A 17,674-nucleotide genomic window follows, 5' to 3' on the forward strand; every position below is an offset into this window, starting at 1 on the left:
TCTCTGGGGACATCTCAGGCCCTCCAAGGTATGGGGGCCTATCTCCCCCCACCACTTCCCCTGCCAGTGGCAGACGCCCTCAGACATCGGTGCGTTGGTGGTTCTTTGTGTCCGGGGATGGGCGTCCAGGTACACGCCGGCTCACTCCTTGGCGGCCGCTTATCGGGGCCTGGATCCTGGGGCTCTCTCTGGCCACTTTGGGGGTGGGGTGCCCTCGGCCTCTCGGCCTGGGGCTCGGTCACTCAGGCACAGCTGGCTGCCGGCGGAGCTCCCGGGCGCGTCACTGCAACTCCCCCTGGCTTCTGCTCCGCGGCTGCTGAGTGAGCCCTCATCTGGGACTCTCCTCAGCTCTTTCTGGGACAGTGGCGCGGCTGCCCCTCTGTTGGTCTTCCTTGGTCTCTTGTGTTCTGGGGGCCTCTGGATGTTTGGAGTTTTGATCTCCTCCATACCTGCTTCATGCCCTGGAGGACGGGGCTGTGGCCCCCCCCACACCCTCTAGCAGATCATTACATGTAGGAACCTTTTAAAAACCAAAAAACCAGCGCGTCCATGCTCACAGGTGTACACACGGGTGATCACACCCACAAACTACACCCTTTTTGGCTCCTACCTTAAAGCACACTGTGCGCTGTCGATCTTACGTGCTGCACAATAATGTTTAACATTTAGTATTTACTGTCATATTCCCATATATCATCGTGATGTTGTTTATTCTATTGCTCTCGTTTTCTTCTGCTTGTTTTCTTTTTTTCTCAACAGGTGATCCAGGAAAAGAAAAAGAGGGGGGGGAGACAAAGGTGATGAAGCAGATTTTCATTGTCTTCTCTCTCTCTTTTCTCCTTTTTCTTTCCCTCTCCTTCTGTTAACTTTCTTCTGAACTTTTCTTCTTGTTTTTCTTTCCCGTCCCCAAGTCCAGTCTGGCCTGATTACAATAACTTAGAATAAAAATAACTAATAAAGATCAAATAAACTATCACAATCAAGTGGACCAGTATAGCAAAAGGCCCACTTGGGAAAGTAAATCTGTTGGGCAAATTTTCTTGGCCTTCAGACAATAATTCTGATTGCTACAGTGCCAGACAGGACACAAACCCCCCCCCAAAAAACAAAAAAACAGAGTATTTACTGCCATAGTCAGACTGCCAGACTGTCCTGTTGCAAGCGTCAGGTGGAGCTATTTTAATGTGGCTTCTCATTGTAAATGTCCTTACAGGCTCTGTTTTCATGTCACAATGACAATGACAGACTGACCAGATCTCCGACAAAGTGCAAAATATTCAGAAAAATGGCACAAAATGACAACCTGATCATAGTATAACTATATGTGTGTCAAACCAAAGAAATGAGAATATATCAATAGTGGTTTGAGCCTTTTGTTCAGTCTTGATAATGAACAAAAATACTCTTCCTGAGTATAAGTAGTAGTGAAAGTTATTTGTGAGAAACATCATAAAAAGTTCTTATGAGTGATGCCACCTCTTGACTATGTACATATACATAAAAAGGAAGCAGCAGCTCAGGGGCTCACACGGGTGCTGATGTGGCTCCGCCTCAGGGTGATCCAGATTAATTGACTCTACCCATCAGGTGGAGGTTGATTTCCTCAGCTACTCACAGACAGAGCATCACTGTTTGCCCTGGACTCCCCAGCTGATCACACAGGTAGGAGACAGAAAGAGCTGAGCAACACTTGCAAGATAAATTCTGATTATAAGGAGTGTGGAAACACTAAGGATACTGTTAGACTTATTACTTTATGGCATCTTAATCAGGTGTTGTTCAACTCCATTTAATGAGCAATGAATTTTTATTTCTTAATGGTTAAATTCAAGTTTTTTGACTTGAAACTGAAACTTTTCTTTGTTTTAGTTTCTCTGTTTTACAGCTCACAAGAAACATTTATCCAAAACTGAATTTTTGAAAATATAATTAAGAGAAATTTGGTCCTATTCACTTGTGTTTCTCACAGACGAATTCATTCATTTTATTAAAATAATCACTTGCACAATTTTTTGGGTATTTTATAATTTGCAAGGAAACAACATTTTTGTTTTCATGTAATGATGTTGGATCTAGATATTATATCAAACAAGGGTCTTCCAGTTGTACAAATGTTCACTACAAGCTTAGCTGCAGGCTGACTTTTGAAGACCCTTACCAGTGTGTAAATTTAAAGCTATTGATTGACTGTCACTTATAGATGCAATCACTCATGTGAAGATACATTTATGGTTCGGCCATTTCAGTTTTTGTTCAACATTGGTAATGAAAATGTAAACTTTGGAAAGCACAGCATTTTTCCCCATGAAGTAATAGATAGATAAGACTCCTAAGTATGGATGAAGCTCATTATAGAAACTTACCGGGACTAAATAACTCTGAGTACAAGGTGCCCTCAGGGGCCAAGATCATGTCTATTTGAGTCCTCAGTTGCAACCTGGCTTGGTGCTTATTTTAAGAGATCAACAGGGTAGAGACTTGCACACTTCGATGTCGATAAGCAAGGACTTTACTTTTGACCTGAAATGAACCTTGTCACCTATTGCTGGAAGTACAGATGGTTGAGTGGCTTAAAGAGCTTACCATACGACTGTTCTTTTCGCAGCTTTTGCGTTGGTGGGCTGAATAGCAGGCGAAGACAGGATCAAGAGGGCTGTTACCCCTTTAACAAAGCAGAGGAGGTAACTTCTTAGGTTAAAGTTGGGTTATAATTGCCCTAGAAGAGCCAGGGGCCACATATTCACTCTCAAATAAAGCTCTAAAACATCACTAAAACACCAGCAATGGGAAATAGCAAGAGCGGAGCTGTGTCCAAAGAGATCCTGGAGGATCTGAAGCTCAACACCAAGTTCTCAGAGACTGAAATTGTCCAGTGGTATGAAAACTTCAAGAAGCAGTGTCCAAATGGCCGCATCACAAAAGAGGAGTTTCAGACAATCTACAGAAAGTTCTTTCCAGAAAGTGATGCCAATACATATGCTCAACACGTCTTCCGCTCCTTTGACACAAATGACGATGGCACTCTGGACTTCAAGGAGTACATCATTGCCCTCCACATGACATCAACAGGAAAGACCACCAGGAAACTCGAATGGGCCTTCTCGCTGTTTGATGTGGACAAGAATGGATACATCACCAAGTCAGAGGTCTCGGAAATCTGCACGGTGAGTGAAAGGGTGGTGATGAAGTGCTAAATCACTGCTTTTCCTTTAGCTTTGGCTTCTAGATGTTTGCACACTGTTTACAGAAACAGGTGGATTCACAAGAACAAAGTTAGACAAACGTATTATCTGCATAGAAGATCATGTTAGACTGTCTTGAACTACATGTGCAACCTGTAAAATAGCAAAACAGGCCACTATAGTTGAAATTAAGACTCCAAATATGCTTGAATTCTGAGCCTAAACATGGGTTTACATTTTCATTTTCTTATATATGATCATAAATAAAAAATAATTTATTAATGCTGATAAATAGATTGCATTTAACTTAATCCTAAAGAAATAGACATAATCTTGCAAAGTTTTACACAAATGTTGAAATGTCTATAGGTAAAATCCTTGGTCATGTCCTTGGTAACAGGTAATGTCCTTGATGTAAATATGTAAAAATTGTGTATGTTTCTGTTCTGTGTCTTGTGTACTGTTTGTTTGTATATGTGTCTTTCTTGCTGCTGTTACACCCAAATTTAACTTTGTGGGACAATTAAAGGATTATTCTATTCTAATATGTCACAACGTAGCCTCGGTTTTCCACATATTCGTTTTTTTACTCTTAGTAAGTGAAATGTTCTAATTTTAATACATTTCAAAGAAGCATGACAGTATGTTAGCTATTAAACTTTGAATAGCAAATGAAGTATAACGGAAACAAATGTGTGATGGGCACACAGGATTATTTAAGACAGTGTTTGAGCTTGTTTGATGTCATAAAACCTTGCAAAAATAAAGCACATTGAGGCAATATTTGATATGATCTGGAGCTATAAATGTACAAATAATATAATAATACAAAGTAAAATTTAACCGAAATAATTTGAATGGAATTGAAAATTAATCAGTTTTATCTACCGGCCACTCGAATTAATTTTTAGAGAGAAAACTGCAAACCTTCATCAATAAGCACCATCATTATTTGTTGACAGTATGCAGACAAATATAAAAAGGCACTTAGAATTATATAAAGCCAGTGCCTTCTCACTTTAGTTTTTTGTGCCCACAGTAGTGCATCCTCCCTGATATGTAACAAAATTATTCGGTTTACATTTGGAAAAATAAATTTTTTTCATATATTCTTAAGACAGGCAGCTGAAGAGTATTACTGTGCTGTGTAGTGTTAATGTATCTTTATATTGCTTGGAAACCTTATTAGAACAGCCACATTTCATTCTTAAAGATTAGTATTCATATATTCACTAAATAAAGCCAGAGAGACCAAAAGAGCTGGTTGGTTAATCTGTAGAATCACAGCAGTTTGTTGCTGTTTTTGTTTGCGAGGCAGCTCATCAGCTCATAGATGTGACAAAGCGGTTCAGATTAAAGGAGGATTTGGGGGCAATGGCTCCATTTCCCTCTGCAGCCACAAAAATAGATTTTACTGTATACAGCTGTAGCTCACACAAGTGAAATCTTTTCTCACTTTTCACCAAATTTTGTTATTTTTCCCTTGACAGGCAATTTTTAAGCTGATTCCCAAAGAAGAGATGGGAAAGTTGCCTGAAGATGAAAACACAGCTCAGAAGAGGGCAGATAAACTCTGGAATTATTTTGACAAGGGTGACAACGGTAAGAAATAGTGAAGACGTATATGGACATTGAATATGGACAGATAAGTAGATCACACTTGCAATAGTGAAAACACTGGTTTAGAAGTAAATCCCTGAGGAATGTGACAAATCTGGTAGTCATAGGTTAGGCTACTGGATTGTAATACTATCAAAGTAAATGACATTCCTCAATTACACAGTTTGTATTTGCAATGCCTTTTAAGTGTATCTATGTTTAATGTCCATCTTTGAAGACTTCCTTTCAGTTTTTGATATTACTCCAAATAAACAAAACTAATAAACTATAAGAAACTTTTTTTTTCTCTTTGCAGACCGAATTGCAGAAGGAGAGTTCATCCAGGGAGTTTTGGACAATGACGATGCTCTTCGCTTGATTCAATACTCACCTTTAAAGTAGCTGTTCAGACATTTTCACTGTATATTTCTCTAGTTCTGTCACTGTCTTTTTTTGTCCACTTCACCTGACAGCAATTTCACAAAACATGAACACATTGTAGGTGTGATGATAATGACCAGATGGTCTAATTTAAACAATGACACAGAACCTCTTCAATGGTTTTATAACATTTATTGTATACCCATATGTGCTGTCTAAGTTATTTACAGCACATAAATGTTGAGGAAAAAAATGGGACAAACTGTAAGCATTTCAAATTTCAAAGTATCACCGGTATGTGTCTACCATACAGACAACATCCCCTCTTAAACCTGTGAACAAAGTTTTACAGCATGTAAATAAAATGTCCATCTTCTGATCGCTTCTTCCACATTTAGAAAGTAAGTATTTAATTTGAATTTCTTAAGAAGATGAAAGCTACAAAGTGTCATTCAGAGTAGCCAAAATTATTACTACCACAAGTTATGTTCTACCTCCTTTTCTAACCCAAACCAACATATAGCCCATGGTGTAACTACAGTAAATGCAGGAGGTTTCCATTATCCTGGTCTAATTTCATGTCTTTTACATTCTTTATTGTATCCATATGTCACAGTCTTAAATGTTCAATGTCCTAGTTAAGTGTTGAATATGGAGAATAGACTTGTTATTGTGAGACAACATGTGAAATCAAGTCTTGATCCTGTACAATACACTGAATAAAACATGTTGGAATTGTAATAAAATGTTATTATCAAAAGTCTTTTTTATGTCGATGTAAATCTAATTTAAAAACTGTTATTTCCTCTTAAAATTAAGAAATTAACAAAATAACAAAAACATTGTTAACTGGAAAATGGCTTCTGTAACATTTAAAAAAAAATAAAAAATTTAGTACACAAACATGCAGATTTTGATTGACTGATGCATGCCACCTAATTGAAATTTATATTTTTTTGTTCAAGTCTGCATTTTGTTCCTTTTTGCCACATCATAACAAATTTACTCTCTGAAAAGGATTTGGCTTTCCGGTATAGTTCAAGTCATAGTGATGTAACTCCACTGTTGATGATCCACAGCTAAGTATGCAGTACTTGCACAAAATGTCAAGACAAAGTTAATAAAGCAACCATGACAATATTGCCATTTTTTCTTTATTAGAGCGTGCTCGAAATGAAGAAGTGAAGAAAAAATGTCAATCTGTAGTTGCTGAAGTATTCCACTGCTATTTACACAGCTGCACAGTTTTTGTGTCACAAACAGCAAATGTGCTGAAGTAAGTGACAACTAAATTTCTTGTTAATGACTGTGTCTCTTTATTATTACATCTTTCCCATTTATCTTCTCCCATATATATTATTTGATGACTTAAAACTTAATAATGCATTATCTGTAACTGTGCTATCAAAAAAAGAACTACATTTGAAAAATAAAAAACCCTAAAAAGCAAACGAAAAAAAAACAAAACTATTTATAGTACAATCCTTGTATCCCGCTGTGAATAATTCAGATTTAACGAATCCTTGGTGTTCTCACTATGGTCTGTAGATAATCCAAAGAAACAAGTATTACTGTGTGGATTTTTAAATACCTCGGCATCAAAATCTCCTCTTTTATGTTGCTGCAGTAGCAGAAATTTGTCACCAAACCAAACTGATCGGAAAATCACCATGATCATATTTTATCTACAAATAAGAGCCAAATCCTTCATGCATGCATCTCCAGATGCCCTGTTTAACAGTGGACACTTTCTTAAATTACACAAGACACAGAAGTGTCTGCATAAAAGATTAATGTTGTTTCATAAGAAAAAAGACCTACTTTCTTGTTCTAGTTTCTTAGAGACATCTGCCTTACTTTTTTTATTCACTTCAAGTCACAGAAGAATAAATTTACTTCAGATGCTTCCTTCAAAAACATGTTTGGTGTCTGGGAACCTTCAGGTGTTCCCAAAATGTTCAAAATGAAACGTGACACAGGTCTGTTTATGCAAATTTATACAAATTTTAAAAAGCCTCTAATTTGTATATGTTGTTGGTTGTGGAACTGTTGCATAATTCAACTGTTTATATACATTTTAATTACTCTCCACATACTGCTCAGAGACCTTACAGTTGACTTTTATCTGTTTCTGTCCCCGCATGATGTCAAGCTCTCTCTCTCTCTCTCTCTCTCTCTCTCTCTCTCTCTCTCTCTCTCTCTCTCTCTCTCATTCTCATTCCCCTGATTGCAGAGATTACTGACATAATCTTCTGTCCAGCATTTGAAAGCATCTGTCTGAACATCCAAATCTCTCTGTGAATGTAATTGTTGATCCTTCTTTTTTCTTTCTTTCCTCGATCTACTGTATCTGTGTCTGAGGGACCCAAATGAACCATTAACAGGTATTGGTTCTGCAGATATTTGATTCTATTCAGCGAGTTAAAACTTGGATTTTTAGATGGTTCTGAGTGGAAGGTAAAGTGATCACCAAAGTAATTAATGTTTTATAAATGTTGCCAGTTGTTTATTTAAATATTTAATACAATATATGAAGGTAGATCTCATAATAACAAGAAGAAAAAAAGTCACAATAATTCCAAAGTGAGTAGAAATCATCCGAAATTATTTCAAGGTCAAGGTCAATATATGTAACATGTCAAAGCCAAGCTAAAGACCAAAAAATTAAAAATCGTAACTTCTTGTTTAAATGTAAAAGCAGATGTATTTTTTGCCTTTATTTATTCTCTGTGTATTTTGACTTAAAGAGGTCAGCGAGTGTTGGTTCTTTAATTTATTGTAGTGATGTAGTTACATTGCAAAAAGATAAATACGCTTGCAGCATCTTCATAAATGATAAAAACTGATAAAAAAAACCTCTGATGTCAACACTAAGTTTACAAGACAGCATTGATCACAGTCTACCCCGTTATTGCCACAGGCTAAAGACGAGCCACGTCATACCCAAATATTTCAGACAAAATAGTGGGTTGATTATTTCCAGTTTATTCTTCAGAAATGTAAATAAACTACATTTTTCTGACAGTTTTGAGAAATATCTGCAGGTTTAGATGACAAACACTCGAAATTCTGGTTCTTCTTGATTTCATCGATGCAAATATACATTACCTTGGAGCTGTAGCTCTAGCATGAATGAAGCCAATGTGGAAATACCAAAAACCTGCGGTTCGGGTGTCCCAGTGGACCCGCGCATACTGCTGGATGCAGAAGGGCATCTATAGAGTCTGGCCTCTTCCTGACAAGTCTCTTCCTGAAAAGGTTTTTACAGAGGTCGACTCTATAAATTTCTAAAGTAGAAATAACGCACTGGTACATCATGTTCAGAAAGTTTAGAAAGTCTATTTGTTTGAATGCAAATCTATGTGGGTGCACATAGCACCGAATGGTACAGTTAAGTTAGGTTTGAAAGCCTAAACCCTTAACTTGAATGAACTTGAAAAAGAAAATAAATTCTTGTCTTGAAGAACTTTAGTATCATTGACTCCATTAAAGTCTATTACAAGTGACGAGTCCAGTCATGCAATGAATGTGCTTCATGTTTATTCATCACCTTAATGTGGAGAGAATTTTATACAATCATGCAAAAACAGATTAAAAATAAAAATATACATACAGCAAATGTGATTGCAAACTTGTGTTATATTATTTGTTATGTATTGTTGCCCCTTGAATACATTCACATCATCTCTAACATCCAACGAGTCACTGAATTACATCAAATCCCTGAAGAAATGTAAGGCTTGAAAAACAAAATGATTTGTGCAGTTTTATAAAATCAAACTGTGAGTGTGTGTGCGCGTGTGTGTGTGTGTGTGCGTGTGTTTAAATTTCAGTTGCCTAAAGTTATATGTACTTCCAGCCAGGAACAACTGTAAGCTAACTCCATGTGTAAGACATGTAGAAGGGCAAATCTAATAAATGTTACATCATAATATTCTGATTCAAGTATTAAACCCTATTCAAATATTCGCTTGCCAATATAATAATCCCAACTTTGCAGCTCTGTGAAGCTTGCATTGTCTTTAAGCCAGTTATTTTGGTTCTTCTACTGCACATACGTCTGCAGAGTTTGCCATGTGGACAGAAACATTACTGAGATAGGATGAAAATGTTACTGTGGTAACTCTTACAGTAATAAACCACAACACTAATAGTTCGGGCTCTTTTGCTCGCTACTGGTCCAGAAATTGAAATTCTCATACTGTAATAGATGTAGTACTGAAAATAGTCCAGAATTGATTTGAAACTTCATTTGTACAACCCCACATGTACAAAACTGCAGTTAAAGGTTAAAGGTGTGTGTGTCTGTGCAAGTCCTGTGAATTTTTAAAAAATATATTTTATTGTAGTTTTAGTGAGATAAGTAAAATCTGCCGTGGAGAGATGTTTGTCGAGGTCTTCTGCCCCGAGAAGTCTTAGCAGAGTGAGTCCTCTCGCTCCTCCTGGAGGGCATAATTTATCTCGTCCATCTCACGTTCACAATCTTCACATCCTTCGGTGCCGCAGCCTTCCACCACAACCACACCATGAGGGTCTGCCAGCTTCCCCCCTCCTACTCCACCTGCTCCCATTCCTCCCCCTGCTCCACCTCCCATCCCTCCCATTCCAACACCATTTCCCCCAGCACCTGCCATAGATGGCATTCCTCCCAGTCCCATCCCAACGCCAAGATTACCCATGCCTCCAACTCCAATTCCTCCTCCACCAACGAGCAGTGCTCCCCCAGCGCCACATGCCAGAGGTCCAACAGCTGGTCCCACTCCTCTGGGCCACATTGGGTCCATTAGAGCCCCCTGTTGTCCAAGCTGCATCAGCTGACTGACGGAGTAAATCCCTCCCGGCCCAGCTCGAACAACCTCCTCATAGGAGGGGGCACTGGTGGTATTTCGGGCCTCCTCCAGCCTTACCCGAGCCCGGTGCTTCATCTCAATGATGGTCTTGGTGTAGGAGTTCAATGTGGCCACAGCAGCTGCCATGCAGCAGCTGAATGAAAGCCATGCCATGCTGGAGAGGGGGAAAGATTGAATCTTTCTAGTATGATGACCAGCCAATACAAAAGGTTGTGTAAAGATTCGATCAGATCAGAAAGTGGTACAGTGAAGCTCTTTAAAGTGCCATATGACTACTGAAGCTTGGAGAGACAGCATCTATAACTGTGGTCAGTTAGTTTACATCCACTCACCACGAGCAAGAATGTCATGGAAATTTGGGGCTTTTAATTGTTTCTTTGAAGGGTTCTTTTCCCAAAGTGGAATGACAATAAACCATACATTTTAATGATTTAAAAAAACAAGAACTGGATACACAAGTTTGAATGTATTTGAAATTTTCTCTAATCCACACATGGTCAGGAGTATCAATGAAGGCTCAAACATATACGTACACTCACTTCAAATAAGGCCTATTAAGTTCAAGAACAGCCTGGGAACCACAAAGGCTCAAGCCTCCCATGAACTGGAAACCAGTTTTACATTGCCATGGACTGAGAGTACAGACCAAGAAAGATGTCCCAGGTCCCAAACCGACACCTTCAAGCTAAACTGAAATTTTCAACTGCCCACATGGAAAAGCCAAATTCCTCCTGGAGAAAGATTCATGGTCAGATGAGACAAAGACTGAGCTACAATGATAGTAGGAATTGTTTGGAGGAGTAAAGGTGAGGCTTTCAAACCTCAGACAACTATACAAACTGTTAAGCTTAGTGGTAGAAGCATCATGCCGTTTCCTGTCAGTGGTACTGATACATTTCACAAAGTGGATAATAAAAATGGAGGAATATGTTCAAATTATTCAACTTTACCTCAAACCAACAGCTAGATGTTTGCACCTTAGATGCAAATGGGCATTTCAACAGAACAATGATCAAAAACACACATCAACACTGGTTTTGAAATGGACAAAGCAACTAGCATTATGCACCTAGAATGGCCTACCTAAAGCCCTGACCTCAACCATGTTGAAAATCCAACAAATCAGCCAATGAGATTGGTCAAATATCTAGAATAGCTAGAATTATGCCAGACGCTTGTTGATGACTACCAAAAGTGTCTGGTAAGGGACATTTAACCAGATATTTGTGGCGGTATATGTATCTTTTTTGCTTCTGACCCCGTGTGGATCACAGAAAATTCCAGATAAATTAAAAACTCGTGCTCTCAATTATTGTTTTTAAAGTCATTAAAGATGTGTTCTGTGCAATCATTTGACCCTAGAAAAAGAAATATAGAAAAATAATTAAAAGCCACCATGTCAATCGTTCATGTGAACTCCTGACCACAGCTGTAGGTAATTGAGACCATGTTAGTGTTTGTCACAGCCACTCTCAAAACAGCTTTCTGTATAGCTTGCTAACCAGATAATGTTTACACACCTTGCAGATATAAAATATTTTGACAATATTGGGTGATAATCAAACTCTGTGGGATATTTCATCTAATCTGACGATTGTTGGGGAATATTTTACTTTAATACAGAATAATTACTTTGGTTTAATTGAAACTTACGCAAAAGACCAGCCGTAGTCCCAGCTCTGTGGCCTCCAGTCTTTAGGTCCGATGCTCACAGTCATCTGAAACACTGTTGTGTACATCATGTGAGCTACCATCCCCATCATGCCTGGGAGAGGACAGAAACATGGAGATACGGTTACCTTTGCTGCAACCTGAAAAAATATGGTTAAAAAATAAAAAAGTAAGATAAAATAATTCAAATTTTGGAGGTTATTATTGTAGGAATGACTGAAACATGGCAGTCCTGCCATCCATCCATCCATCCATCCATCCATCCATCCATCCATCCATCCATCCATCCATCCATCCATGCATCCTAGCTCTACTCTGAGCCCCTCCTGAATTACTGAGGTCCTCACCCACACACCATCTGAAGGAAAGTAATTTCCACCATTTGTATCCAACCCTTTTCCTCTTGAGGTTTTTAGATCAAGCAAGCAAGCAAGTGCCCACAGCCTTTTAGGACTCAGAAAATGTTCTTTGTTCTCACCTGAGAGGACAGTGCACATGGCTGCAAAGGCATTGATCTTGAGGGCGTTCATTTCCCTCTTGGCGCAGAGGCACAGTGCTTCCACACACATCAGTAAGAAGCCCATAGCCAGGAGACCGATGTACATGAACTCACTGATGACAGACAGCCAGAGCACACCTGGAAGCATTTAAGGATATAGAGACAATTTCTTCAGGTTAAATATTGAAGATTTTCTCTGTTGTGAGATGAAAATTTGGTATTGGACCAACCTTGTGTCTCTCCTGGTGTCAGCTCAATGAAACTTCGACACTTTTCTTCCTGATCTGCACCTAAAAACAAGGGTTAAGAAGCTTGTTATATTGTCTTTAAATCTATAATGTTTACAGGGGTCTACCTGTTTTATACAAACTAGGTTTGGGGAGAATAATCCTTTGTAAGCACTGAGAGGCACACACATACTTAAAGGTCAAATTTAAAGCTACAATCAGCTTTGAACCACAATCAGTCATAGTTGCAATCACTCCATCGAAGGGTATAAGACAGTGATTGCTTTCTGTTTACAGGATACCCAACATCACTCTGTATATGCTTTTATATGTGTGTGTTCATAACTATGTAGCCCATATGGCACTTAACAACAATAACAATGTTTTCTTTGGTCTCTATTATCATTTAGTTCGTGAAAAGAAGAAACCCTCTCAAGCTTCTTTTGCCATTAAGAGAGGATGGTTGCACTTTATTGTGTGACTCACATGTGTTAACTCAATACTACCAACAGTTTTTCCATCAGTTTTTTGCGTAGCAACAATAATCCAGGCTTAGAAAGCGGCTTAAATGAGGTGCACTATATTAAATGATAGATTTGGACTCTGAAAATCCACAATCCTGATGCAGTGAACAAAATGTATTCAAATCTTCCTCTGAAGCAAATACGGGATTTCATTGGGCTGAGTCAGCGAAATCACATGGGTATTTTCCAAGTTTGCTGTTTGTGTTTTATTCATTGGACAGCATGTCCCTGTTGAGCTCCAGTGAAAGGACATTAAAAAAGAGGCAATAATAATTTATACTTAAAGAGGCTGGCATCTCCACTTGATTTGTAAAGCTTGGATAAAACCTCACATGAAGATTAAAACATATGAATGTGTTTGTGCGTATAAAATCTTTAGACTTGTCCCCTCATGTTGAGATGTGTCCTTATAGAAAGCACATCTCCAACTTGTCCTCCTCAACCAGATTGCCAGTGACTGTTAAAACAAATAATATAGGTTCTTGCAAAAAAATTCTAATTTGCACAAATCTGTGAAGCAGTTAAAACACAGACAGAGGAAGAGGTGAGGTTCATTCTGTGGGACATCTGGACTGATGCAAGTTTCACAAGATTTAAGAGTTTAAGAATCTGCCAGGCTTTAAGTTACATACCTGAGCACTGCCATTTCACACCGTCAGTGCTGCAAGATGGCCTCATGACCAATAAGGTTACAGCTGTGCATGTGATAATAAATGGTTCAATAATATTATTTGCCAGGTATTTGTGCATAAAAATACTCTGCAACATTAATTGTTCTTACAGTGAAGGCAGGAATAATCTAATGGCATAATAACTGCATTATTAGCTCTACTGACTGTTTACTAGCTTTTAATGCTCCTTTGACTGTGGCTTGTCCTTGAAAGAGGACAGACAAATGACTTGTCAAGGAAGTATTTGCAGATCACACCAAACTTTCACCCGAGACACTCAGATTTTATGCTTTTTGGATTTATTTGACTTATCTTTCCTCTTAGTTTCTTATTTATTTTGGATAATTTTAATATGAAAATGCGTTCCAGCCACTTTCTAGTTTCAATTTCACTTGCAAGTAAAAAATGCTGTAAACTTTAGTCACAGGGCTTCATGCAGGCTCTGTTTATTCACAGTTATGTTTACTGCAGTCTGAAGAGGCTATTTTAATTAATGCACATGAACAGGGTTAAAATAATATTTGAAAATCTGCTGTTGCCCATTTTTAAGTGATGTTTGATGCATTTTAATGTATGCATTAACTTATTCCTCTATCTCAACCTGCCTTTAGTTTTTGGGTCATTATGGTAAGTAAAATGTTGTAATTAAACTTGTTTTAAAAGGTAATTTATTTCCACCTCATTTACTTTTACATAGCCCCTTTGACATGAGAGTGTCATCTTGAGATTATGAAAGAAATCAGTTGAATGTTGCACAGAGAGTTTTTTATGGAGGTTATTCAGGCACAAAAATCCCCCAGTTATTCGATCCCTGATCAAAGTCTGTTCCACTCACCAACCTTCATTGTGCTTCTCGCAGGACAGCCAGAAGCCAGTGTGGAAGTATCTCAGCATGTACTTGTCCTCTCCTGTCTCCCAGATGTAGTGGACAGCGTTGGCCAGCTGCTTTTTCCTTATCCTTTCCAGCTCCTCCTTCTGCTGAGGAGACAGCGTGACATTGGAGGCTGGGTTCCTGGGGTCTGGGGTGGGCACCTCTGGATGAAGAGGACAGGAGTTTTAGGGGGACAGAAACGGTATAAAAACATACCTTTTTGCTTGAAATGAGCAAACTTAAGTAATTAACAGAATCATTTGTGTTCTTGTTTTTTTCCAAGGAGCTTTTGCTCTAATAAGACTAGAGCTGCGGAAATATGAGAAAAGTATGCCAGCAAACAGTGCTGTAAATCCTGAAGTAGGTCTCCTTTGGGTCACAGTGTGTAACACAATCCAGCCCTGAAACCTTGTTCTCCGTGTTATCAGCCCTTGTTTTATGTAATAAAAATTTAATACTACACAGAGATAAAATTGGTTTAAAGCTGAATGATGGTAAAGTGGGTTAGCAAATCCAGACAACATGCAGCTGCTGCCATAAAGTGCTGAGATAAGCAACAAAGCCGGGATTATGTGAATCTCTGGCAATAAAGTCTAAAAATACTTCAACCCAAGCATCTGTGGAGATCCTGTAATAGTAAAACTACTAATGCCATACTGTAATAAGCAAACAGGAAAATAGTAAAAGTGACAGGGAAGCCTGGACGATCCCACACCCCACAACAACATCACAGATGCACTTTGAAAAGATCATTTTTGATGACTTGGTGTGCGACAACACTGTGGTGCACTGAGAATTCCTGCGCTCAGACTTTCTGCACAAACTGCACGTGCAGCCGAGAGAAATTAGAAATCCAGCTGGCAGAAGGCAAAAGAGAACTCAGAGAAAAAGAGATAATTCATGTTTAAACTGACCTTAGGGTGAAAGCACTTTCTTAGAAGCTGGTTTTCATTCAATTAGGCATGTATCAAATGCTCCAACTGTCTGCTAGCTGTGAGTAAGTAGTGAATACAGCTTAGATTTGTTACATGCTCTTCTGAGTTGTCTTTAAACATCCATCAAAGCCAGTTAAGATGAGCAAGAAAACAGACGTTTTGAGGACTCTGCGCTTTGGCCCACATGTGGCCCAGAACTCATGAGATAGGGTTTGCATAGGTTATGGAGAAGGTCTGGTCACGACAACCTAAATTTCTACCCACATAAGGTGGTGGAGCCAGTGTCAGGATTGGCACACGGCACAGTAAGGAAGCTGGGAATACTGGAAAGGGGAGCACCCATTTCTAATGGGAGCACAGCAGACACCGTCAAATACTCAAATAGTTGTTTTCTTCTGAGTGAAGTGACCTGGAAACAGCAGTGTGGCAGGCACATAATAAGAGCTCTTTAAATTCTCTATGGAAAGGAGCTCGAATCCTTTATTATCTCCCTTAGCTCTGGCTCATCCTCCAAGAAACCAAAGGAGACAATGCTGTCCCATAATTCATAGTGACACTACATCAAACAATGAGCAAAACAGATGACACAGATTATGTAAATGTTAAAAGTGAGTTTAACCTTGTTTATGCAAAACTATAAACATTAGGTTGCTATGATAAATATCTGCATCTTAGCAAGTCGTTGCCTTCTGTAACGAACGTCGTGTGTGAATTTATGAGTTTGTATCAGTTGTCTTCTCAGTTTGTTGCTGTTCTGTTTTTAGGGTTATCATAAATCATTTTAATTTGGTCACAAATATAGAAATCCCTAATAGTAAAGGCCATAGTTACACTGAATCATCTGTCCAACTGAAAAATAAAATATCAGTGGATGACAGCTTTTTATTGATTGTTTGGTTTTATATGACCGGCAGTAAAAGAACAAAGCACGAAGTATATACAGCAGCATATAGTTTCACCTCTTCAGACTAATGTCAGCAACATCCATCACATGATAAATAATTTTAGTGTATGTGCAGTCAGAGCCTGAGGATTTCCATCAAGATCAAAATTACAGAAATATTTTATTTTGGTTAATTTGTGGGCTATTTGATCACAGCTAATCCCAAAGTACGGAGAACTACAAAAAAGTAAAACTACCAACAGTGCAAAAAAAGCAAAAAATCTCAAAATGATGCATGAAATAAGAACAAAGTCCCTCAGCTACCCTAAAATTCATTTTTTTTAAGAAAACTGTGCAGATAGTTGTGTCATTACTTCCATTTTGAGATGATTAAACTGCATCTGCTGTTACCATCAGTGACTTCAGCTGTTGCCAAATTAACCAGGATCCTTGAAATCTTTGAAATGTCCAGAATAAGCACTGTGTGGCCCGTGTGTCTTACCTGTGGTGTATGGCTGGCTGTTGTTCTGCCCGCAGTTTTTCATCTTGACTGGCGACAGGCAGACCGGCTTCACCACCTTGTGTGTCCCTTCGCACCAATAAGAGGTGCAGAAAGCCCAGACGGACAGCGTGAGGGCCAGAGAGGTGAGGAACAGTGACAGCAGGGAGCGGTTACGTCTGGACATTTTCTCCAGCATGACTGTGTCTCAACTCAAAAGCAGCCAAATGAGAAATGAAATGGTTTTGGCAAGTGTGTGTCAAAAATAGCTGCAAGAGCCAGACAGGTTCTGGTGACCTGTCTGGAGCAGAAGATTGGGGAGCTTTCTGCAATAATACAATAGAGATTGAAAATAAAGTGGTAGGAAAGAGACAGAAGTGAGGAGAGGGGATTAGTGGTATTTGAGAAGTGGAACGAAGGACAGAGGGGAAGATAAAAAGTAGTCTGTTGGAGAGATAGAAGTAGGGCAGCGCTGGAGAAGGAGAGCTAGCGCTGAGCAAAGGTCAAATAACAGTGGAATAAAGAAAGATGAAGCTATGGGATTTAATCTTTTCCAGCAACAAGAGACAGATGTGCGGGCCAGAGGATGCAGGGGGAGCTCTAACTCTCCTCCTGCTGCAGTGTCACTTAAAGGAAATAAGCATGATGAAGAGAAGCAGGCCAGGTTTAAATTTGGGACCTTTGTTTCCTTTTGGAGACTTTGGTCACAAATTTAGCCCATGTTTCTACTGCAGTCACCGCTCGGGTCTCATATTAATATCTTCTCCCCTCTCAGATAAAGACAAACATCTAAATCTTATCCTGTGGATTTTGAGACTAATCGGTTCCACTCTCAGGGCACATCCCGTTCTTCAACCTGTTCCTCCACCTCAGTGAGAGGGA

The 17,674-nt window shown here is 38.9% G+C and overlaps 2 protein-coding genes across 2 annotated transcripts; one reads left to right on the top strand and one right to left on the bottom strand.

The window, feature by feature from the left end:
- Positions 1 to 1,517: 1,517 nt before the first annotated feature.
- LOC147303320 (recoverin-like) lies at positions 1,518 to 5,925 on the top strand. The gene is made up of 4 exons (XM_086280631.1): positions 1,518 to 1,662; positions 2,606 to 3,164; positions 4,673 to 4,784; positions 5,098 to 5,925. Exons 2-4 carry the CDS (start codon positions 2,784 to 2,786, stop codon positions 5,181 to 5,183), a joined length of 579 nt encoding a protein of 192 aa, XP_086136757.1. The 5' UTR covers positions 1,518 to 1,662; positions 2,606 to 2,783; the 3' UTR covers positions 5,184 to 5,925.
- Positions 5,926 to 7,901: 1,976 nt separating this feature from the next.
- Positions 7,902 to 16,991, bottom strand: LOC147303321 (germ cell-specific gene 1-like protein). The gene is made up of 6 exons (XM_086280627.1): positions 16,796 to 16,991; positions 14,444 to 14,638; positions 12,413 to 12,472; positions 12,162 to 12,320; positions 11,666 to 11,777; positions 7,902 to 10,166 (listed from the first exon to the last, which is right to left on the bottom strand). Exons 1-6 carry the CDS (start codon positions 16,989 to 16,991, stop codon positions 9,578 to 9,580), a joined length of 1,311 nt encoding a protein of 436 aa, XP_086136753.1. The 3' UTR covers positions 7,902 to 9,577.
- Positions 16,992 to 17,674: the final 683 nt, after the last annotated feature.

Source organism: Aulonocara sp. 'chitande type north' Nkhata Bay, linkage group LG22 (assembly GCF_057382095.1).
Source record: "Aulonocara sp. 'chitande type north' Nkhata Bay isolate Kocher_YH1m ecotype deep benthic linkage group LG22, A_spYH_male_GT1.1, whole genome shotgun sequence".
In the NCBI taxonomy this organism is placed as follows: domain Eukaryota; kingdom Metazoa; phylum Chordata; class Actinopteri; order Cichliformes; family Cichlidae; genus Aulonocara; species Aulonocara sp. 'chitande type north' Nkhata Bay.

Bases quoted from the DNA above. Each gene is read 5' to 3' on its own strand.
- LOC147303321 (XM_086280627.1), bottom strand. From the start codon at position 16,991: ATGCTGGAGAAAATGTCCAGACGTAACCGCTCCCTGCTGTCACTGTTC. The intron at 14,639-16,795 runs GTAAGACACACG...CTCTTCATCCAG, and splicing joins CAGCCAGCCATACACCACAG to AGGTGCCCACCCCAGACCCC. The intron at 11,778-12,161 runs GTGAGAACAAAG...GTCCTCTCCCAG, and splicing joins CATGTGCACTGTCCTCTCAG to GCATGATGGGGATGGTAGCT.
- LOC147303320 (XM_086280631.1), top strand. From the start codon at position 2,784: ATGGGAAATAGCAAGAGCGGAGCTGTGTCCAAAGAGATCCTGGAGGAT. The intron at 3,165-4,672 runs GTGAGTGAAAGG...TTCCCTTGACAG, and splicing joins AGGTCTCGGAAATCTGCACG to GCAATTTTTAAGCTGATTCC. The intron at 4,785-5,097 runs GTAAGAAATAGT...TTCTCTTTGCAG, and splicing joins TTTTGACAAGGGTGACAACG to ACCGAATTGCAGAAGGAGAG.